The sequence below is a fragment of the Cyprinus carpio genome, chromosome B14 (genome assembly GCF_018340385.1).
Source record: "Cyprinus carpio isolate SPL01 chromosome B14, ASM1834038v1, whole genome shotgun sequence".
Lineage (NCBI taxonomy): Eukaryota > Metazoa > Chordata > Actinopteri > Cypriniformes > Cyprinidae > Cyprinus > Cyprinus carpio.
In genome coordinates this window covers 9,310,315-9,334,712 of record NC_056610.1, presented here as the reverse complement: position 1 = coordinate 9,334,712, position 24,398 = coordinate 9,310,315, and the positions used below count along the sequence as shown (strand labels likewise).

Genomic DNA, 24,398 nt, shown 5'->3' with positions numbered 1-24,398 from the left:
GTATTACGAGATCATACCAGTATTAACCACTAGGTGGTGCTCTGTTCTTAGATCCCAGCCGAGTGCTTAAAAACGAGGTGTGTTCCTGAGAAATGCAACAGAAAGCAGAACAACTCCCTGAAACTTTATCTTATTTCTGTTTCACTCTTGTTTCTCAATCATCCGTCAAGCTGTCTCCTTTTCGTCTTTGTTTAATTCAAAAAATATTGCTATACAGGGGAAAAACATGGATGATTTAAGAGAAGAATATTGATTTTAGAAATGCTTTAGAGTTGTTTTGCAATTATGGTACTCTAGCAAAGAATATCTGAGTCCAATGTGTTATTTAAATGTGGTTTGTGTTGTTAGAGTCGGTGTGTTGCATCATACGCTGGGAGTTGCAGGGCTTGGCAGCATAGATAAGATATGAGGCTCTCTCTCTCTGTGTGTGTGTGTGTGTGTGTGTGTGTGTGTGTGTGTGTGTGTGTGTGTGTGTGTGTTGGAAAGACAGTGCGGATAGGATTGCACAGCTATAATGCTTTTAACAACTTGCATTGCTTCTCTCATCTGTGCAGCTCAGTATCTTTCTGGAAATGTCATTCCAGCTAGTCATGGACAGAACTATTATGTGCACATCAGTAGTGCACTTAATAAAGACATACAATAGATGAATGCAGTTTAAAGTCAGATGCATGCAGCAATGAATTATGCACAACATCTGCATATAAATATATGTGATATAGCACAAATGAAGTCTCAGAAACATGGTAATTTTCTAATCCCACACAACCACCAGCACTAAAGTGCGATTCATACTGGGATGTTGCAGCTTAAGTTTCTTTTCTGCCTGCTTCGCCTTTAAGAAGCAATAACGAAACAACGAGGAAGTGAAAATGAAATCGACTTTCGCATTTCATCCTGCAGCCAATGAGCAAACCAGCGCAAAATCTACTATGGCAAAGGTTGAGCTTATGAATATTTAGTAGGTTCAGAGACGTTGCTCGGGTTAAAGTCTCGGGTATTTTATTGTTTTACGTGTAGTACATATATATATATATATTCTTGTGATAATGCAAATGGCATTGTGTTATTTGTATTAGGCTGTCATTTGGAAAAGAAATCAAATTCTTAATACTACTCAAAAATAGATCTTTCATTGACTGCCACCCACATTTCTGCTTGTCAGCCAATCAGTGCGCGAGCGTCTCGCTGCGTAATTAATATTCATTAATTAAGCCTTCCCTTTCACTGCGTTACTAGCATAAGGTTACTAATCTGACTGCCTCCTACTTTTACTAATATTCACACGCCCACCTACTAGGTTGTCTGTATGCCAGCAAATCAGCTAGCGAACGTCTCGCCACGTCGTTAATATTAAGTATCCAAACCCTGGCCGTAGTAGGATTTGTAAACACGCAGTAAGCTCACGCTCACGCGCGCACACTGGGGATTTCCACCCAAGCGCTTGTTTCCTTCACTTGTTTTGCTTTCGATCTGAAGAGCGAAATCAAACCCAATTGACTTTTTGTTTTGTTATCGAGAACTACAAATTGTCAAGACTCTCCATACACTCGTTGCTATTATTCCTGGAGTGATTTCCACGCGTCGCAGGTAATAAATGACATTTCCGCATGTATTTATGGGGCTCTTGTGTATATAGTGGATGTTTATGCTGTAGGCCACGTAGAGTTGCTGGGGTGAGTGTTAAATCGAAAGTCATGGGCTGTTTGGATCCAATGGGAATCAAGGAATGTTTATTTTCACTTTTGAGTTGACTTGACAACACTATCAGACTTATTTGGGGAGGTTGAAGTCAACTGATTCAGTGTGCTGTAAGAATGATTGTGACACCGCAATGTAACGCCACCGTAAGTACTGAGTAGAACTAATGAATAACGTGTTTTTAATGTCTTGTTATGTTATTGAGACGTTTGCACGGACGTGTGGATATTATTATTGCTGTTATTGACTTACATGGACATGTACTGGGTGTAACATGGGCACTGTAATGGAAAGTGTCTGTCATAAACTGGTGCACCAGTGTCTGAATCCAAATTGTCAAAATATAGCTTCATGTTCTTATAACATGATTTTGTGTTAATAAAACGCATTAACAACTAAAGTTAACAGTTTTTATATTATGTTTAGTATTATTAGTATTTTTGGTCAAGTTCAAATCATGGTGCTCGATTAAATTCAGGCTTTACAGTGTTATAATGCACACTATGAAATACTAACTTGCATAGGAATAGTTATGTTTGAGTTTATATATCTCTATTACCATAACAGTCTGAGTAATTCTGATTCCTGGACAGTAAACTTTGAAGTGTCAGCTTTGTGAACACATGTTGATTATGTATCTAGTCAGAAAGAATCATGTCAGAACCTTTTATTTTTGGGTATGTCATTTCTGTCCTCCATGCAGATGGGTGTGCTGGTAAGGGGTTAATGAGAAAGCATAGTTGGTATAAAAGTTTACGTGTCCTTCAAGAAAATGTATCTAGTCAGAAAGAATCATGAGCAGAAACTTCAAGAAAACGTGTTGATTTGTTATAATCTAAAGCTATTCATGTTGGCAGAAGATGATGGTAAATTTAATAATATTACATATTCAGTATGAACATGCATACATAAATACATACATACTTGTGTGTGTGTGTGTGTATATGTATGTATATATATATATATACACACATATATATTAAAACACTATTGTGTTTACTAAATACTAAAACACTAACACTATTATCTTTTTTGTGTGTGTTTATGTCTATATTTCAAACTGTAACTTTTTTGGTGCTCATAATTGTGTCTGTCTGTGCTGTAGTATGCAGTGTAATGCATGTATGTTGTTGTTCTGTGTTTTGATTGCCTTTGTTCGCTCTCATTTCCTAATGGACCATAAAAGCTCAAAGGTCTTAGCGACAAACAGATGATTTTAAAGTGCAAGTTTTCATTGTGATTAACTATAAACCTTTTTATGAGCTCACATTGGTTAATCTGTAACTTGTGATTTGAGCTTTGTGAAATGAAAATGGATTAAGAAACATCTTGCTGTGTCTGTCATCTTGCATGATTGATATTACAGGTCTGACCACATGTACTCCTTAGATAAACTCTCTCTCACGAACACACACACACACACACACTCCAACATCCTCTGTTTGTGTTGTCATTCATGTCCTGACTCATGGTCCTGACTCTTGCTTTCACAAAAAAGCCCAAATACGAATCATATCTCATAATCATTTTGTTTGCAGTAACTTTCAGTAAATTGTGATTCAGATGACCTCCGCTGGATGTTTGTTTTTAGAAGTAGGGTTAAAGTTTGTCATCGTGCTTCCTGGATACTCATAGGAGAATGAACAACCTGTTGAAGGAGGAAAGGTTGCTGTCAAACTTTGACACATTCCAGATCTCTCTTTCTCTCTCTCTTTCTCTAGGCCAGCATGCCGGTGGAGAGAATGCGTATGAGACCATGGTTGGAAGAGCAGATAAACTCTTGTAAAATACCGGGGCTCAAATGGGTCAACAAGGTACTGGGACTGTGGTTGTTTAAACTTGTCTTTTTGCAGCATTGTTTTCACTTGCCGTGAGCAAGATTCTATTGTTTGTGAAGTATTTATTTTGCCATGTAAATGTGACTGCGTGCACAAATGCAGTGCATTTTGGGTGTGTCTTGGCTTGTGACATGTTTTGCATGTTCTTTGCCTGCAGGAGAAGAGAATATTCCAGATTCCATGGATGCATGCTGCGCGACACGGCTGGGATGTGGAGAAAGATGCTCCACTCTTCCGAAACTGGGCCATCCATACAGGTGCAGCCAGCATGCAAACGGTCACATGTGCACTTAAATGCACATATACATGCTGTACAAACAGAACGTTCATGAAATGTTGGGATACGATTGTGAATATTCAAACTAGATCTAGACCAGACTAGATTCAAACTAGGTTTATTTTTTACCTGTGCAAAATCCACTGCTACAATGTAAGGATGATCTGAGGAGTTATTGGCATGCTGCATTATGGTTGCTAGGGTTTCAAGATGGATTTTAGGGTGTTCTTGGTAGTCGCTAGGGGTTACTTGGGTGTTCTGGGTTGGTTGGTTGGTTGCTAGGGTGTCCTGTGTGGTCGCTAGGGTTTAGCTTGTTAGTTGCTTTGGTGTTTTGGGTTGGGTGGTTTCTAGGGTGGTTACTTGTTGGTCGCTAGGGTGTTCTGGGTGGTCGCTAGGGTTTTGCTCATTGGTTGGTTGGGTGGTCTGGGTTGGGATTTTGCTAGTTGGTTGCTAGGGTGTTTTTAGGGCTGGGCGATAAATCGATTTTATCGATTAACTTGAATGTGTAGTTTACATCGATTTGTTTGAATGAAAATCGGTTTTCTTTTTAACATCCGCCGGCTCTCCACTCAGGGCTCCCGTAGTTCAGAATGGGCTCAACACCCCCCACCTACCCGCGCGTAGAGACATGCTGCCAAGCAGAGCATGTGAGCGAAACAGAGCGGTGTGAAGCTCCGCTACGTTTCCCGCTGTATGGACGTGCGCTCCACTCAGTCGCTCAGCCGCACCAAGCAATCCCCCCGTTAATATTCCGCTCACCCTCGCCATAAACCAATTCCCGCTCAGATCCCGCTCCGACATAAAATGTCTCTAGCAGGCCTAATGTTTACTGTTTGTACCGAAATTCTTGGATAATTGTCTAAAAATTATGCATGCAGATAAATGGCAATTTTTCAAAAACGAAATTCTTACGTTCTTCTTAATTTTATTAATTGTATTAGGCTAATTAAAATGTATTTAATATATTAATCTAACCTTAGTAAACATAGCCTACCTAAAATTCAAAAACTGAAGAAGTGTATTTGATGATTTTCATGAAAAATAGCTGCCGTTGTTATTCTTGTTATCTAACGGTGTAGACACAGTTAGACACTGTCTGCTCTATTTACAACAAGATGGAAATATAGACTAGAAAATATATTTACACTTGCTCTGTCCTACGTCCATGACACTGACTCACTGCGGAGTTTGGCAGTTTTAAGCCTTACAGCTCTTAACACCGAGTGTGCACATGGATGGTTAGATGCATGATGGGCTAGTATAATCTTTCCAGCATTAAGGTAATACTGCTTTTTTTTTTTTTTTTTTTTTTTAAATCATCTTGTCTCAGTTACAAATTTGACTGGTAAATGTTAAAGAATGATAGCCCCTTTTGTATTGCATTGCATTGCATATCAGGGATGACAGATTGATAAAAAGACATGCTATTTGTGACTAGATTTAGCTTTTGATACTTTGCGGTAAAAGTGGCTCTCTGATTGACTCTGCCATATCAGTGCAGCTCCCATGAAAAAAATAAATAAATAGTAAAGACCTTTGACAGTCTTACAGACTGTATCCAGTATGATAAGAATGTTATGTTACATTTTATTTTATGTAACGTTTTCACGGTTTACAATGGCAGGACCTGCCATCTTGTCTTTTTGGCTTGTTGTTTCTGATTGCAATTTAACCTGAAGGGGGAATCCAGATCAAATCCCAGAAGGTAAAATCAAAACAAAATAAAGTTAAAACTTGTTTTGAACAATTTCTTTGTCATCTGAATATTGATTTTAAGTAGGGGGAAAAAAAATCGATTTAAATCGTAAATCGGATTTTTTGTTAAAAAATCGGGGATTTTTTTTTTAGGCCATATCGCCCAGCCCTAGGTGTTTTGGGTGGTTGATAGGATTTTGCTAGTTGGTTGCTAGGGTGTTTTGGGTGGTTGTTGGGATTTTGCTAGTTGGTTGCTAGGGTGTTTTGGGTGGTTGTTGGGATTTTGCTAGTTGGTTGCTAGGGTGTTTTGGGTGGTTGATAGGATTTTGCTAGTTGGTTTCTAGGGTGTTTTGGGTGGTTGATAGGATTTTGCTAGTTTTTGGGTTCTAGGATAGGATTTTGCTAGTTGGTTGCTAGGGTGTTTTGGGTGGTTGCTAGGATTTTTTAGTTGGTAGTTGTGGTGTTTTGGGTGGTTGTTAGGGTTTTTCTAGTATGCTGCTAGGGTGTTTTGAGTGGTTGTTTCTGTTATACATCAAAAGAGTCCAGCGAAGTGTCTCCGTGATATTCCTACAGTTTGAGTTTCATCATAAGTTTACAACTAATGATGTCAATACAAATATAAAGAGCTGAAGTGGTAGTGAACTGCCATTCTGCATTATAAGTGTATCCGGTTTTCAATTGCCATTTTTAGGGAAATATCAACCAGGTGACAAACCGGACCCCAAAACATGGAAAGCAAACTTCCGCTGTGCGATGAACTCCCTGCCTGACATAGAGGAGGTGAAAGACAAAAGCATCAAAAAGGGAACAAACGCCTTCAGGGTGTACAAGATGCTGTCAGCATCTGAACGGCAATCAAAGAGAGGTCAGTCACTGACTGCATCATTTCATTCTTGATGTGCAGTTTAAAGGCATTTCTGTCATGTTTGTTTAATCACACCTAAGAATGGTATGATTCCACTTAGTCTGCCTGTTATGTTTTTGGGTCAGTCTCACAGAAGCTGACATAAGAAAATATGTTTGCCATATTTCACCGAAAAATATTAGAAAGAAATAAGAAGTAATTTCATGCATGAATAACTGATTAAAATGAAAAATAAATGAAAATTGTTTCACTCATTGTATTTTTCACACAGACACACACATATGTTGAGTTTCCTTATTTTATGAGGACATTCCATATATAATCAACAGTTCTGTCTAGTCCTCAAATCTGATTGGCTGAGAGCACTGCAGTATTCTAGTGATAACAGAACTCCAACCGTGTATCACTCCGCTTGTGCTATTTCTCACAGCAATTGCATTGGCGGACGCCCAAATCCACTATAATTTTAAAAATAATACTGTTTTGTGTCACGGAATGTAGTTTTAAGAGTTTTTAGGCAAGAATGTACTCGTTTAGACTTCAAATATGCAGTTTGTTAATAAAGATAACGTCTCTTTGAAAATTTGCTTCAACGTTTTCGAATATGTGAGCTCCAGGGCGTCAGCAGACGTTGAGCCCGCCGAGAGCAGCCTTACATTGTGTGTGTGTACTTATTTTGACTATACTTGTGAGGACCAAACGTCTTATACTTTAATATAAGACAAATGTCAAAATACTTTAACAGCCCACTAGTGAGACAGTTGAACCTAGAAATCTTCTTGACAGGTTTTGTGACATCTGCCGTTTTGATTCATTCTGAAGGGTTATTTATTTGCATGCACTGATCTAGATTTGTGTGTTTCTCAAAGGAAAAAAGAGAGGAATTGAAAAAGAAGAAAAGATAAAGGTATGGACTTTCACTCTTGTGTATATTCTGTTGCTGTCAGAAATGCTCTAATCAAAAAGGGTTATGAGATTAATTGACACGGATGTGAATGTATTGTGTTTGTGTGTGTTTTAACTGCAGGCAGAGCGACCATGCCCTGCACCTTCGAGCTGGGAAAACAGTAACGGCTCTTTGTCATGTAAAACCCCAGTCACTATCAAGCAGGAGGCAGATTACTCTGGTACAGGTAGGTAGTTAACTTCCTGCTCCGCCCTGCACACCTGTGCTCAAGTCACAGGAGTATATTCAGGTGGAACCCGTTCTTTACAATCTAGCAAAAAAGGAGTTAAGATCTGAAATGCTGTCTGCTCTATGGATTAGTTTTTATCTGTATGCTTTCTCTCTATTGCACATTTTGTTTCTCTGCTCACCAAAACAGACAATTGTGAGTCATCTATTAAGGCCCCGATATACTTCAAACAAAATCGAAGAACGAACTGATATAATGTCATTTCGAACAAAATCAGGCCGAAGCCAAATTCGTTTTGAGTTCGTTTCGCAAGTTTGAAACGCTCACCAAAGCCAACTTTCTGGGCGAATTTATTTTGGCTTCTAGACACCTTTGAGCTACCATTAGTCCGAGGCGGTTACGCAGTCGGTGGGTGTCCATTTCGTTTCTCATTCCACGGAGGTCAGACAGGAGAACAACATCCAAAACAACAACACCAACATGTTACTAGCAACATGAACACACTGTTGAGTAGCTTAGCTGGAACAAATATTTCCACACCTGTACGATCGCTCGCGGAGAGACTTTAAACAATTGGAGAAGGTATTTAATTCCTAGAAAGAAATAGCAACGAAGCTTGGTGTCGACGACCTGGAGTTATCCCAGAGAAACATCCCAGACAATTTTTCCAAAGCCATGAAAAGAATGAAAGGAAAGAGTGGAGATATAAGGCGGCAAGAAACCAAATACATATGTTTTTAAAAAAAATGTTGTTACACCATACTGCTGCTGCTGTTTTTTCAGTAAGCAAATTTATAAAAGTATGCAGTAAATGAAATGCCAAAAACCTTGTTTTTATCCAAATTAAGCAAGGAATAATTGATGACGAATAATTGATTATTTCTAATAATTCAACGGCCCGGAGTCAATTATTCCGTTTATACTGCGGTTACCACACCTCAAGACATCGATCAGATTATACATTTAAAGGGATTCGTTCGGTTTTTGTACTTAAATCGCTATTGGAAGTAGGATTATTTCTTCAGCATCTCATCCAACGCCTCTTTTGCTGGTTTCACAACGTCATTTTACAGCTGGTAATGAAGTCTTGAACTGTTGATAGCATTCTAAATTAATGCAGTTATTAATGAAGTTATTAGAAAGAGAGAGAGACAGAGACATGGAGAAAAAAAGAGAGAGAGAGAGGGCTTGTGTGAATAAGGCTGCAGCAGCATCTCTAAACAGCGTGGTTATTACCTCGCTAGTGAGAAATGTCATGTGTACTTACTTTCGGAAAATCATCTGTCATGTTATTGTTTTTGTTAGTCCTGTAATTTCTGTTATTACAGTTTCACTATGCGAAGTGGTATGGAACTGTAATGCGGTCATGAGAGCTGCCTGGAACTACATTCACTGTGTGTTTCCCAGAAAATAATTGCACACATCAGAACATTCGTCAGCCAATCAGATTCAAGCATTCAATGGCCCCGTAGTAATGATATTACATACAATATAAAAAGGTGTGATCATTTACCCAGTTTACTAAAATAAATGAACACTAATAAAATAAAGTAACAAACTGACTCCACAATATTTTTTTCCACATCATGCTAAAGTTTTTAGAATATGAGTCATTCACACTTCCCATAAAGGACTGATTATGGAAAATGGAATGGTTCTTTTGTATTGCAAATATGATACTTGACTCTGAACTGCTGCTAATCATTATTCCTTTTGCCTGTAATATTCTGATCATTGGGGCCCGTCTCACACTTAGATACACGTCATCATATCATCATTGTTGTGTTTAGGGGATACGTGTGAGCATTGCAAGTTATGTTTACATTAATGTTTACATTGATTTAAGCAGTGGGTATGGTAGTCGGAATGTTTGGAGTCGGTATGCCTTTTCTAAGCTTTTTTTTAACTTACAACGAAGAACGAAAACGAACTTCATTTGAAGTATATCGGAGCTTAATAGTCAGACTAAACATAATCTGGCAGATCTGTTTACTCAACATTTTACATAACTGTTATTCAAGGGAGTATTCAAATTTTAGCCTTTTTTTTTATTAAGTTAAACTTAAATAACCCTGAAACATTAGTATTATATATATTTTTTTTTTATTTTATTATTAATAATAATAGTAATAATAATAATAATATAATACCCAAAGATATTTGATACAAAAATATTACTACTACTACTACTACTACTAATTATAATAATGTATTATTATAATTAATAGTTGTGTATTTATTATTTGTAATTATTATTATTATTATTATTATTATTATTATTAATAAGAATAATAATAATATGTTATGTATGTAGCAAATAGTCAATGAATATTTTATTCAAATATATAATTTATTATTGTTACTATTACTATAACTATTTGTTTATATATATATATATATATATATATATATATATATATATATATATATTACACATTTAAATTCTGTTTCGTAAGTCATGCTTTTTAAAAGAAAAACTAAAAATAACCATTAAAAAATATTTTGAACACGATGTATTGTTCAAATATTCATTCTCATGTATTTTTTCAATTGTATTGTTATTACACATTAAGTTGTTAAAAGATCTCTCAAGTTTATTTTAGGATTCTCTTCAAAAAAGCATGACTTGTGGTTTGAAAGAATATGTAATGGTCTTTGAAACACAACAGCAGTTTGTTCTGTTCCTTAGCCACTTATTGCAAATACCCAGAATTCTTCAGGCTTCTCTCAGAACAGCCTGAGTTTATTTTGCTGTGCCTCTCCTATCCTAATTTAACACAGGCATCACTTCACAGCTGTTTGACTTTCTCTTACATTTCTCTGCCTTCACAAATCTCCAAAATCAAAACCTTTATAGACGTTATCTAAATTTGACCTATAGAGTAAGTTTTATTCCTCATGCCAGCAGCCGTGTTCATACCACCTACACATGTAAACCCAGTGAGTCACAATGCTGTCAGTTTGAGTTAGTAAAGAGCCTTTTGATTTGCCTACTATTGAACTGTATGAATGGCTGGCATTAAATGAACAGTTAATGACATAATGAAGGAAAGGTTTTGTAAAAGATTATGTCATTGGAGATTGTGGAGGTCAAACTCTGGGTCATACCCCATAATAATAAAAAAAGGAAATTGTATTTGCTTAAAAAAAAAGAAAAAAGAAATACATACATATGGCCATTATCTTCATGCCAGTTTTCCCCACCAAATTCCAATACTGTAATAATAATAATTTTATTTATATTAATGAAAATCACCTTATCCAGACACAACAGGATAAATCAACATGAATTTAATTAAGTACAACAAGTGCTATATATTTACTAATTTACTTAGATTTTTTTGAGGTGACATTCAACCTAGGCATGTTCTTGACAGATTTAAGTGCGATTCGTCTTTTACATTTGGGATGAGATATGATCACACTACACCTATCATTCTGTTGTGGACCTGTTTATCCAGATCTCCTTGTTACTGTGTTTGTTTATTCACGTCCACTGTTCTCTGTTCTCCCTTCAATCTCACTAACACACTCGATCGGGGTAAAAGGTAAGCTTAGCATGTGTTTGCTTTGTTAGTCATGTGGGGCTTGTGATACACATGGAATTGGCAAAGCAACATCAACTGCAACGTAATTGATTTACAAAAAGCCTTACAGCTGGTTAATTTGTTTTTAACCTCGTTTCCACTGCATCATTTCATTACGGAGTCATGGGAAATAGAGTTTAGCAACGTGGACCGGAGGGATTGCGTCCAGAGTGAAAAATGACACAGATCTGGCTCAGGCCCCCTTAAGAAACATGTTCACTTCCCACTTCACTGTTCTCCATATTCACTCTCTCTTCCCTGTTCTCCTTCCTCAGAGGCTGGTGGGCGGAGCCCTGCAGACGACCACCTGATCATCAACGATCTGCCAGACGTGTGTCAGACCATCGAGGTGGTGACTGAAAACGAGGAGCAGGCCGTGACGTCCAGCGACCTGTACCCCTTACAGATCTCCCCTGTCTCCTCGTATGGAGGTTGGCTTGACAAATATACTTTAGGCATGACTATATTCACAATGCAGCATTGCTTTGAGATCCTTGCTGGTTTTGCACTCATCCGGTTACAAAATTGTCGGTTTGAATTTGTCCCAGTCCGGTTCTATTTGCTGAAGTATTTTGACTTTTTGATTAATAAATTTGTTTTCTGAACAGTTCTCAAAATAAGTGAGCTTAAACAAAATTCCTGCCAGCTGGGTCAGAAAATATGGAAGGCCATTTGCGCCATTGAATAAAAAATTTAAACAAGCAATTGGGACATTTTATCTCACAATTCTGGCTTTTTTCTAAGAATTGCATGATACAAACACACAATTCTTTTTTTTCTTGCAGTTGGGTGTTTGTATCTCGCAATTGTGACTTTATTTCTGGCCATTTTGAGTTTATATCATGTAAATCTGAGAAAAAAGTCAGAATTGCAAGTTTATATCTCGCAATTCTGAGAAATGCTAGATGGAAACTCGCAATTGTGGGGAAAAAAAGGCAAAATTGTGAAATAAAAAGCCACAATTTTTTTTTTTTTTTTTAGTTTTTATTCAGTGGCGGAAAAAGGCTTGCATAGAAAAAGAATCTTGTTTTCCCTTAAAATAAGTTTAGTTTTCTTACCCATTTTCTTGACCTTAATATATTAAGTCATTTTGTTTCTCAAAGTATCCTGATTTAAGAATGTTCAGATGTTTGTACTGGAAAACAACAAAAAAGTAAGAAAATCAATTTTTGCAGTGTATCTGTTGTTCTTATTTGAAAAGAAAGTGTTCATTTCAGATCCGATTGAAAACATCACTTCTAAAGCATTTCATTTTTTAGCTTGAAACATGCTTTGAGGCATTGAGATCTGTGTAGGCTGCGTGTGTTGGTTGTGTTGTACAATGTCCATTAGAGTTGATCCTCAAGGACATGCTGTCTGTGTCACGTCGGCTGTACCTCTGTACTGTAACTCAGCTCTGGCCAGATGGAGTTAATATATAACGGTGAGGTGCGAACACAGTTCACTCTCTCACCTGCATGTGCTCGTCTTCATAAAGTTAAAGTGTGCCTTCAATATGTTATAATTAAAGAATGGCACAGTTATTCACTTATATTGCTATAATGGACAAGTTTTGTCAAAGTTATTTTATAGCAAGATTTGAAATTGTGTATTTCATTTTCCATGCAAAACTGCAGCTGCAGTGCTAAGTTGTTGCTATGGAGTTGCCAAGATGTTCATTGTAGTACCATATTTAGTGCACTGCGGTGTGTCTTCTAAAGTGTTTTACGTGGATTGTTGACATATTGCGCATTGTGGTTGCTAGAGTGTTCTGATTGGTTGCTAGGTAGTTTGCGTATTGGTCTACAAATATCATATCAAATTGTGTTGGCAATACTACTCTCACAACTTTTTGATATTAGCGTGTTCTGGGTTCTTGACAGGACCAGTGTTTTTTTTTTAGCATTATTTCGTCACTAATATAGTGTTATTTATTGATACATTTTAGTTTTAGTCATTTTTTGTGTGTTCATGATTTTTATTGGGTTTTTGTTTTTGTATGTAATTTCTGCAGAGCCAATTCTCACTATTAACTATTACTGCCTATTATTAACATATTGACTGTTTATTAATACTTATAAAGCACATATTCTGTATGACCATATTCTACATCCCTCATCCTACCCAATACAGAAACTTAACAACTGCCTTACTAACTATTAATAAGCAGCAAATTAGAATCGTATTGAGGCAAAAGTCCTAGTTAATGGTTTGTTAGTGGAAATAGGAGCTTAAAATAAAGTGTGACCACATTAGTTCCCTTCTTTTAGTTCAGTTAAAACGAGAGAATAAATTAGTACAATGTAGCCACAATTGAATCAAATGAGGGAACGAATAAGTACAATGAGCCACGATGTATTTAAACCAGAAAACAAATTAGTACAACATGGCCTTGATTTAATTAACCGAAGGAACAACTTAGTAGCCACAATTAATAAAAACACATGAACAGATTATTAAAATGTAGCCACAATTTATTAAAACAAGGGAATGAATTATTACAATGGGCCACGATTTAGTAAAACGAGGAAACAAATTAGTAGGTGTCCACATTTTACTAAAAGGAAGCATATGACATGCGGACAGAATTTATTTATTGTACGTTTCTTAAGTTTCTGTGTAGTTTCTATATAGTTTTAAAATTTATTTTTATTTCAATTTTAGTCTTAGAAATTTCAGTACTTCATCTTAAACTTAAACTTATTTGCCAAAGCAACAATTTGTATATTCCATATTTTCCTAATATTTAAACTTTTTTTTTTTTTTTTTTTTTTTTTTGCTTTATTTCAATTTTTTTTATTTTGCTTTATTTCAATTACCAAAGCAATTTTTAATCGTTATTATTTTAGTTAACAATAACAACACTGTCCAGAATGTTATGTGGCTTGTAAGAAGTACTTACTCTATGATAATTAAGCCATTTTGGAGAATGAGCTCATTCTAATACTGTCTTGGAGTGGAAACTGGGTTAAGCAAGTAAGTCTAAATAAGTATGTTGCAATGCTTTTTAAGTGAATTGCTATGCAGTTGCTAGCAGGATTCTATAATATCATTTTTATTGTAAGCCTATGAGAATTTTTTTGTACATTTTATTGGCTTCGAAGCAAAAACGTTAAGTCTAATTGCATGAATCATTCATTGGTGTTTGGTAGAGAGTTGCATGCTAAGGTGTAATACTCAGGGTAAGAAATTTATTCAGAGACTTAATACATACTGTTAAAATGAGTAACAGAGTGAACTCAGTTATTTGGGGCAATTTTCTCCCAGTCATCTCAATGGCCAATGTGTCCCAATTTACCAGAATTCACCCTAGTTATAATTCTTATCTTAGCAAACATCACTAATTAATTGTTGCTGACTATGGCAGAGGCCCGCTCTGAAACACTGCTTTCGATAAGAAGCCATCCAGCTCGCTTCTAAAAGCATGAACACTACTAGATCCAAGATTACAGCTAGAACGTTTTTGCATTTCCGTCTATAAGTGTTGCTGTTTCATTCAGTTCCCTCTGGGAGCTAGTTACGACTAAGGAATGCAAATGACTTCCTAGAGTAGAAAAAAAAAATAATCAAATATATCCTTTATCTGCGGTGTTGTCTGCCTTTTAATGTAGTCTGCTCATTGACTGCGTGTGGAGTACTGAGATGAACTCTTGGCATTGTTGAAATTGTGAGGCTTGGCTTAGAAAACTTGTTTTTAGTGGCATGAAATTTACCGTACAGTAGCACTTGTCAGTGCGATTGTACACGGACGGGAATGTTGACTCATGTCCTGTTGTTCCGTGTTTTCCAATCAACAATCCTTTTTTTCTCAGAAATCCCAGGGGCTGAAAGCATGTGGTTTACAGTATGAAATGTCTTACTCAAGTGTTGAGTTATTCATAGTAAACACAAACACAATGCCACACTGCCAAAGCCAGCTAGCTTCTTTCTCCTGATATTTCTGATTGATATTGTCTTATCTAAGCAGCTCTCCATGCAATTTAAACTGTATTTCCTCATCTAAAACATTAGAAATGACTGGCCCTGAGGATATCTTTCAGTCATTAATTGGTGTAATCAGTTGAAACTTCTAAACCTGTAAGGGTTAAATATACAGTGAACATTTTTTTTTTTATCTGATGATCTTTGCATTGTTTCATCCACCCATACACAGTAACCTGTCTGTCAGGAAATCCCTGATGAATCAGTCTGACCACTTTGCTTTCTCTCTATCTTCCAGCAGAGAGCGATACAGACAGCGCCAGTGAGGAAGACTCCAAAGAGGTAAATGCAAAATCTATCCAAACTATTTCGAAACTGGACAGGTTTAAACACAGAATAGATTGTTGTTGTGTTCACATGTGAAATTTATTGCAGACTGCAGTTGCTGAGTGATAGTGGCCAAAAGGAATAACCAGAAAGAAGAGTGCTTTTAATGGGTGTGTCCAAGCAATACCCAGAATCCTTTTCTGTATGTCTGTTTATTGCAACGGCTTTAGGGGTGTGAGGAACTGAATTGTGCTTCTCGTACAGACGCTAAAGGCCAAAATATGCACTATGACATTATTCAAAGACTATGTTTATTTGATTTCACAATGTTAGAATAGTTCACTTTGAAATTGAAAATTCATGGCCATCCAAAATGAGTTTTGTTTCTTCATCAGAACAGATTTGGAGAAATGTAGCATTACTTCACTCGTTCACCAATGGATCCTTTGCAGTGAATGGGTGCCGTCAGAATGAGAGTCCAAACAGCTGATAAAACACAACACAAAATCACAATAATCCACAAGTAATCCACACCAGTCCGGTCCATCAATTAACGTTTTGTGTCCTCTATTCATAACAATGCAAGTGAAAAAGTTGTCTCCTCTGAATCAGGAGTGAAATATGCACAGATCAAGCTCCTTTTGAACAGAAGTGAAACAGTCCGAAACAGCTCTAAACAAATATGTCAGTGGATTTTGATGTGAGAGAACAACAAGAGATGGACTTTTTCACTGGAAGAAGCATTATCATGGATTATGGACTTATATTCTGATTATATTTTTGAATCAGTGGTTTAAAGTTAAATGCATTAGTAATGGATTTATTTCTCACAAACAAGCAGCTTTTCACTTTCACTTAATAGACTCATTGTGTGGATTACTACAATGTTTTCATCAGCTGTTTGTACTCTCATTCTGACGGCACCCATTCACTGCAGAGGATCCATTGGTGAGCAAGTGATGTAATGATACGTTTCCCCAAATCTGTTCTGATGGAGAAACAAACTCATCTACATCTTTGGTGGCCTGAGGGAGAGTAAACTTTAAGCAATTTTTCATTTTTGAGGGAACTGTTCCTTTAAAATTAGTACGTGTTGCATTCTCAGCCACAAGAGGCACTATCATATAAACTGCTTGCACCTGTGCTGTGCTGACTTTCAGGTCAACTACGGCAAATGCAACAGTTTGAGGAGAATCTTGCTGAGCGAGTTACTGTTTACGTTTATAGCAGCTGCCTGAATAGCAACATTCAGTTTAGTGGCTCAGACATCTAAAGGAAGCTCTTTTGTACAGAGGTTTGTTACTGACATAACACAGATATGCTGGTTAACATGCATGCAGTGCCAAAAATGTGCTTTTGCATGCATGCATAGAGGTCGTTTTTAGAAAAGCGCTGATCCAGAGCCTGTGAAGGTTTTTTTTTGTGCTTTTGAATTTTGCAGAGCAAGTTTCCACAGGCTATTTCTCCCTCTGCCACTCTGAGGGCCAAATATATCAAACGCTGTCAGTGCTTGTGTGCAAATGTTTTCACAGCCCATTGCAGTGGTAAGATTACAGACTCAAATTTCTTTGATAGTCTAACAAGTCTAAGTACTTGCTCACTTTGGCTTTTTGCACGATCAGTCCAGCCTGTGATTGCCTCTAGAGATGTCACAGCTGTTTTTGAGTAAACTAGTATCAGGGACCATTTCCTGAGCTTAAAGTTTTGCATTTAGTCTTGTACAAGCATGCCAGATTATATAAATCAACTGAAGCATATTATACAAACTGATACACACAGAATATGAACAAGCATTTTTACTTTAATAAGAAAGTGCATTTTTTAGGCAAAGGACATGGATAAAAGATGGAGCCGATTTTGGCAATTTTGCAAAAAAATGTATTGTAAAGGTACATTTTATGCATAATTTACTTGAACATGCTTTTCTACTTGCTACTCATATAATGAAGTAATTATCATCCTACAGCACATTTAAATGGATGAAAGTTTGTAAATGCATGAGTCATAATATTTTGGTCAATTTGTTTTTCTGGAAAACGAAAACTAAATTTTAAATGGCTTTATCTGCTAAAAGACGAGTTTTAAGCTACAGACTTGGACTAAAAGCTGCAAAACTCGATTTGATTTTAAAATAACATGTCTTGTGATTTATTGTTTCATGCCTGAAAGATTGTGGCTTTTCCTAGTTCCCGTTTACTAGCGCACAGTATCTATCCACACATGTAAGTTCCAGCATGCATCTGGGTAAAGCTTACATGGTACTCTCAACCCCCTGTTTTCGGTTCCTTTACCTCAGAACTCTGATGCAAAACAAGACGGGGGGAAAAAGAGAAAGAGCAAGCAGTGACGTGACGCTTCTCGCTGATTCCGGCAAATGTGCTGCGGCTTGTTAGAAAACTATTGAAATATAAAAACTGAATCTCTGATTCACCCATAGAGTTACTGTAGCCCAGAAGACCGCTGTCAGTGTTGACGGCTGATTAAAATGTCATTTAGGCTTCGAGGGAGGGGAATTTTGCTTCGTGGCAGGATATTAACACCCTGAAAAGTTTCTCATAATCTTACCATTGCAAATGTTGAAGGCTTTAAATTAAATTGTACCTTTTAGACATATTTTTTTCCTTAGTTTATTATACCACAGCATCAAATAAATAATATATGAAATAAAATAATAAAAAAAGAGAAATAAAACAACTTAATTTAGTATTTATGATATATTGTCATACAAGAATAAAGTTACTAAATTTACTAAATTTGTCCAAGAGCAATTCATGTTTTATATTGTTTTTAATTCATTTTTAATGTCAAAATGACTGCATATTTTATTTTAAATGAATTTTATATATTTCACATATTTTATATTATTGTTTTATTTATTTTTATATATATTGAGCAGATTTTTCTTTGGACATAAATAATATTTTCACATAAAAATGGTACAATGGTCTCTTTTTTTCAGTACTTTAAATTTAAGAACTTAATTTTTGACTTTTTGTGATAAATTTGCCCTCACATGGTGCCAGGAAGCCAGCAGATCCTGCAAGTCCGATGATAGTCAGTCTGCCGCCATAATTCTGTCAGTAAATACAATAGAAGCTATTAATAATCATTCTTTTTAAGTGCTGTTAGACAGACTGTTGTATGTGCCGGTTATCAGTCTAAACACAGCTGAGATGTATGAAGCAAACATCTTACAGGCAGCACAGCAGTTTCTAGAGAGAACAATCAAAGGCATGAAGTTGAGTGTCAGAGAGGAAATGCAACTGATGGTGGTGAGCTGTGTGCTGTGTGTGGTGGGGCCCCTGGAGATGTGGGCGATAACGCTCTCATGCAATTTGGGATAATCATAATTTGAACTCAAGGAAGTGTGTGTGTTTTATGACATGGCCTCAGGTTGTAATTCATGAAAATATACTGTTAGTTCCTGGTAGAAAATTGACAGATTGCAAGTGCAAACTATTACCTTTGTGCTCTTGAAGAAGACACTTACAGTACTTTACTGTAACATCAGCAGAGATTGACTGACTTTTTGTCATGTTTATTTTCATGTTCAGGATTTTCTGATGTTGGCTAAAAATGACATGACATGCTGGTCAATCTTTTTTTTTTAAGTGCTTTATTTTTGTTTATTTTAAATTACAAAGCTGTGAATTTTAATCTCACATTTTTGGTATTTAAATAATGAGTGAGAGGGAATGAACATAGACTGAGAGGGTCAGGAAGGGAGTTTAGAGAAAATCCTTTTAAAAAATGGCAAACAAATAATAATAAAAAAAGTAAAGTAAATATGTAAATAAATAAATAAAAACATTTGATTAAAATGAATATCAACTAGTTTAACATAATAAAAAAAATGAATTAAAATACTTTAAAATGAATAAAAACATTTGATTATAATAAATTAGTTAGATTAAAAAAAGTTAGATTAAAAATAAACAAAATGAATTAAAATAAACATAATTATAGCATTTAAATAAACAAATAAATTCCTAAATAATAAAAAGTGTTTAAAGTATATATGTAAATAAATAAAAACATTTTATTAAAATAAATATCAACTAGTTTAAAATCAACAAAAATGAATTAAAATATAATACATTGAATAAATAAAAACATTTGATTCTATTAAATAAGTTAAATTAAATAAACCAAATAAATATAATTAAAATAAAGAAATAATTTATATAATATATATATATATATATATATATATATATATATATATATATATATATATATATATTTATATATATATATACTGTATATGGGGTGTTTATATATGTATTTTTGTTTATGTTTATTGATCGCTGATCACAAAAAGCAGTATCTACCGATACCGATGTTTTTTAAGCCTTATTTTCATCATGTAGAATTATTTATGGTAATACCCCAATCAGGAAGTTTAGACATTTATTCAGGGCCTGAAAATGGGGGAATTTCCCTTTTATATGTGACTCTTGTGAGAGGGTTTTTTTTTTTTTTTTTGAGGGGTGGAGGGGAGCATTTTATAGACATTTTCAAAAATATATATTTATTTCACCTAAATGTTCGATCATGCAGCGCGTTTTTACACTCGTGCAATTGTTGCACAATAGCTTACACACAGCACAAAACAGTTGCTCAAGCAAGTTGCAAAACATTTAAAATACTTTTCTTACGTTATCACAAACATTCTAAATTAAAACTTGTCACTGACAGAAAAAGTCAGCTCTACTGCCTTTTCTTTTGCATTTAAAGAGCAGGTCAGATGGTTTTTTTGAAAAATCTCTCTTTTGCAGTTTATAACGTAGCTATCCTTAAATGAAAACAATCTGCAAAGTTGTTAATCAAAAAGGTGCATGATAAATAAAGATATTGTCTCTCAAAAGAGAGAGTCGGTTCTGAATTGCCGTAACGAGTCGTTATATTTTCGAATCTTTTGCCTGTTACTGGTGTACGTCACTGGGTAACACATTTGCATAATCCCCGCCTGCCCGCGAAATACGAACAGAGTCTGATCTGCCCACAAACACTTTTGCTATTAGTGCGTTTACATCATGTTGAGAAGACGAGGTGTTCAATGATACCACAGAAATACAATTCGAGCCTTTTGTTGTGTGCTTGTCATTTTATCAAGAACTGCTTCTCTAATCTGGGCTTTTATCTTCGTTGGCTTCTAATCTTCTTGATTTGGACTAACAAGCTCTCTGAACCACGACCTGTAAGTAGTACGATTGATACGTTAGGTGTACATTTTCAATTGAGTGCTCAAAATATCAGTTTTTTGTGCCAATATGTTATGTATACATAGTGCAGCTTTAGGTTTCCAGGTAAAGCACGATATTACTGTCTTACTGAAGTAGTTCTAAAAATTCGCAGTGAACCGAAGAATATGTCGATTATTGTAGACTGACGTTGTTCTAATTACTTTGTTTAATAATAAAGAATGTAGTGTAGCACATACTTTATAATAATTGTGAAATTGCTGTTTATTGTGCTGCACTGGCAGTTACAGGGTTAATGCGGGAGAGTTGAGTGATTTCGGCTGGTGCTCCTGTGATACAACTGTTCTGCGTTCTGATTAAAAGTTAAGACCAAGCGTCTTTTGTCTGTCGTTCTTCAAACATTACAGTAGACATATTTTGGTTTACAAACTGTATTGTTTCATCAGTTAGTCACGTTAGCACTCGGCTAACTTATTCACCTAGTGTTCACAGTTTAGCAGCTAAACTTTAGCTGTGGGCACGATTCGCTTGCATAAGTGCTTTAGTATTTTATGTCATTATAAGAACGGATTGATTATATTATTGTTTTATGTAAAGGTGCTTTGTCAATGGTAGCGCTGGCTAACTGGCTCAAGGACTCATCTCTGTGCCAATCACAACAGGTTTGGCCAGCTGACCAATCAGAGCAGAGTAGGCTTGAGGAAGGGAGGGGCTTGCTCCGAACTTGCTTGAAACGAATCATTTCCTAATCATTGGCAAATGATTCTAATATTAAATGTATATTCTGAGAAAATTACAATGTTTTCTGACCTTAGATGCATTTAAACCTGATGTAGGGGATTCCAATACAATATTGGGACACTTTAAAATACCATCTGACCTGCTCTTTAAATCCTTATTACAAGCAATCCTGCGGTTCATAAAGAACTTTGTTTTCCTACATCCACGAGTGCCATCTATTATTGCCTTGTTTATCTAAAAGTGCTCTTTCCCTTTAAACCTAGCTAAAAAGCCATATGTGACTTTAATTAAATGCATTTATGGTGTAATTACTACATTTTCTTTTTCATATTTAGGCTACCACAAAACATGCACTGTCACTTTAGTTCAGCGCGTGGAGCAAACTCCTGAATCGCTGCACTGCTGCAGACTGCTTATGGGACGCACTGCCGGACCGCAACCGTGTGCAGTGTGAACGCTTTAAAAACTGTTAACATGAGCGCGATTAAAAATACACATTGCATAGGCCTGCGCACTGTGAACGGAGTAGTTTTAGGCAGATAGACGATGCCATTGTCCATCGGCGATGGCTGATAGACATCACAATGTTGCGCCGGCATCATGATGCCCCCACCCCGCGATCACAGTACTCTATTTATACTATGGAGCAGCAATTTATACTATGGAGCAGCAGTACTTACCACACATTTTACAAGATTGTATGTTTGTCAGCAAATCATTGGAATCATGGAATTAACTTCACTTATTATTATTAGAATTAGTCATTTCTTCCAGTGTCCTAATCACTGACGTGGCTTTGTTTTGCAGCGTATTCAGGCCGCGCTATTTGGACATGAAGACAAGAAGGTGAGGATGGCGCTGCCTGGCATGTCCACTTTCATTTCTACTGACAAGCCCAACTTCAAGATAACGACTGTCCGAGACCCCGCATCTTCACCCTTGCATGACCCCTTCACCGGTGGGACGACCTGGAGCCTGTTAAACACCCCTTTGCCCTCGTCCTCCCACAGCCCCGGACCCTCCAGCCAACTGTCGGTCCACGAAAAACGTGCCAGCGTCATCATGAAAACCTCAGACGTGTCCAAATCCTCCGTCAAGACTTGCTGATCAAACTTGCACGCGACGTCCAGCCGGACTCGTCGAGAACACTATCATCGCCTTCAATAAAGGACCTACGAGCTCACAGGACAGCGATGGACCACCCTACGGGAAGTTGATCCAGTGCTCCCGGACAGGAAGTGACACGTGAGCTTAAATTCAGGGAGTTTTTGAGCGCAGTGACATGTATCCGTAAGCTGCTGTAGTGATCCGCAAGCCATTGTGAATGTGTATATAGAGGGATCATTGCCTAATTGCCTTTAGTCGCCCGCGCACCTTATGGATGAGCACTGGCTGCCATAATCAGACTTTTGTAGCTCGCAATCAAGGATAGACTTTTTATGATAAATGGCATAATCTTAACTTATCTTAAGACCTTCTTTGTGAGCGAATCAATTTTTATACCTTAGGGATCTTTATGCAATTGATAGGACATGCCATTATACATTATGTGCCCTGTGATGTAAGAAATCCTGTGTGAATTTGTGTCAGTTTGTGGTTTTTATGACAAAACAAAGCACTTGTTTTATGATTTTCTTTTTTATTAAGAAAAATGCAAGTTAGAACCTTTTAATGTGTCTCTTTCTACTGTATATGTGAACGTAAAGATCTTAAGTATATGTTCTGCTTGTCTCGTGTCTACAGCTGTGTATTCAAGTCCCAGATAATGTGTGTTTATACACATTCAAGGGCTTCTTTAATGATTTCCGCAAGATTCTGGTGTATAACAATCATGTGATCATAGGAATAAATGATAGACACTGTCTGGGTCAGATTTCAGTTGATTCTGTGTCGTCTGTACTGTCAAAACTGAACAATCACACTCTGTTTTTACATTTCAGAGTGAGTCATTTTCCGTGGTTCCAGTCAAAATCTGCTTTTGTTTAGTTTAGACGTTGGAAAGCACGTTTGCTTTAGTGTTTGACATTTGCAAGAGAATGTGGTCACAGGAAAAACGACCAGTGCTTTATCTAAAACTCATTCATTATTATTCAAATTTGCCATTAACAACTGCAAATGAAGAAAGGAGCTAAACCTCACATAAAATATACTGAAGCGTTTAGTACATTAAAAATGTGCATGTTCACATAACTGATTCTCTGGGCACATCACATACACGTCTTGTCAAACTACTTTCATGATCCATAATTGTTTTTAACACAAAGTGTCCCCTCCAGAATAGTACCACTGATCTATAGGCCTATGCAATGTCTCTGTTGTAGATCAGTGACTGTAACTGATAAGTGAGTGTTGTGTAAAGTGATCTGGCCTGTGTGTGTTTGTGCGTGTATGAAGGAGTACGGTCCATCTGTCTTTTGGTTTCAGTTGCTGTAAGGAGAATTAAGAAATTGCACCTGGGCCGCTGTGACACAATGAAGCAGAGATATGATCACTGTAGCAAACATATTTCTGAACATTATTGCACAATTTTATTGCACTGGGACAGAGTTCTGCAGAGTTCAGTGTAACTAATAATCTGAATGAAATGCAGCAGAGGTTTGATGGACCATTTATATTGGGTTGGTTTCTCATATTTGTTGTTTTTCTGTAGACTTGAGTTTTCAATGAGGGCATAAAATTGAGGTTATTGCACAGCCTAGTGGCAGAGGAAGGACAATTCTGTTTGTTTCTATAAGGGCTGTTTTATCAGTTTCCAGACAGCAGAGGTCAGTGCAGATCATAGACGTGTAGAGCAAACGTGAGCTAAAACTTTTCAAGTGGTACAGTTCAAGCATCAGCCAGGATTTTTGGTTAGATGCTGTGCTAAACAGTGAAAATGGGGTGGCAGATTTTAAATATGTCTAAGAACATGAATGAATTCAATAAAAGTGGAAAAATAAAGGCCTAGTTTAGAGTTTCAACAACAGGGAGCTCAAGTTATCCTCTTATCTGAATTATTAACTTTCAGCTGGGTCAACGTTTTGAAAAGGATTTTTAGGTTTTGTTTAGGATCATTTTGAGCTTAAAACCACGTCACCTGCTTTAAAACCTTTCAGGAATTCACAAAAAAAAAAAAAAATAAATAAAA

At 36.4% G+C, this 24,398-nt stretch overlaps 1 protein-coding gene across 5 annotated transcripts; it reads left to right on the top strand.

Moving 5' to 3' along the window:
* Positions 1 to 1,397: 1,397 nt before the first annotated feature.
* Positions 1,398 to 23,144, top strand: irf2 (interferon regulatory factor 2). 5 transcript variants are annotated; one of them, XM_042737974.1, is made up of 10 exons: positions 1,678 to 1,847; positions 3,423 to 3,515; positions 3,697 to 3,796; positions 6,203 to 6,376; positions 7,246 to 7,283; positions 7,404 to 7,509; positions 11,375 to 11,530; positions 15,301 to 15,341; positions 15,435 to 15,496; positions 22,079 to 22,216. In XM_042737974.1, exons 1-9 carry the CDS (start codon positions 1,818 to 1,820, stop codon positions 15,450 to 15,452), a joined length of 756 nt encoding a protein of 251 aa, XP_042593908.1. In that variant the 5' UTR covers positions 1,678 to 1,817; the 3' UTR covers positions 15,453 to 15,496; positions 22,079 to 22,216. The 5 variants fall into 5 exon arrangements, with proteins under 5 accessions (XP_042593906.1, XP_042593908.1, XP_042593907.1 ...); XM_042737973.1 differs by having other exon boundaries at positions 1,680 to 1,847; positions 15,298 to 15,341; XM_042737972.1 differs by lacking the exons at positions 1,678 to 1,847; positions 15,435 to 15,496 and adding an exon at positions 1,398 to 1,590 and having other exon boundaries at positions 15,298 to 15,341; positions 22,079 to 23,144.
* The last annotated feature ends 1,254 nt before the right edge of the window (positions 23,145 to 24,398 follow it).

What these genes read in the sequence shown, in the direction of transcription:
- irf2 (XM_042737970.1), top strand. Translation starts at nt 1,818, where the DNA reads ATGATTGTGACACCGCAATGTAACGCCACC. An exon ending in CACCGCAATGTAACGCCACC is followed by an intron (nt 1,848 to 3,422) that starts GTAAGTACTGAG and finishes CTCTTTCTCTAG; the next exon opens with GCCAGCATGCCGGTGGAGAG. An exon ending in TGAACGGCAATCAAAGAGAG is followed by an intron (nt 6,377 to 7,245) that starts GTCAGTCACTGA and finishes TGTTTCTCAAAG; the next exon opens with GAAAAAAGAGAGGAATTGAA.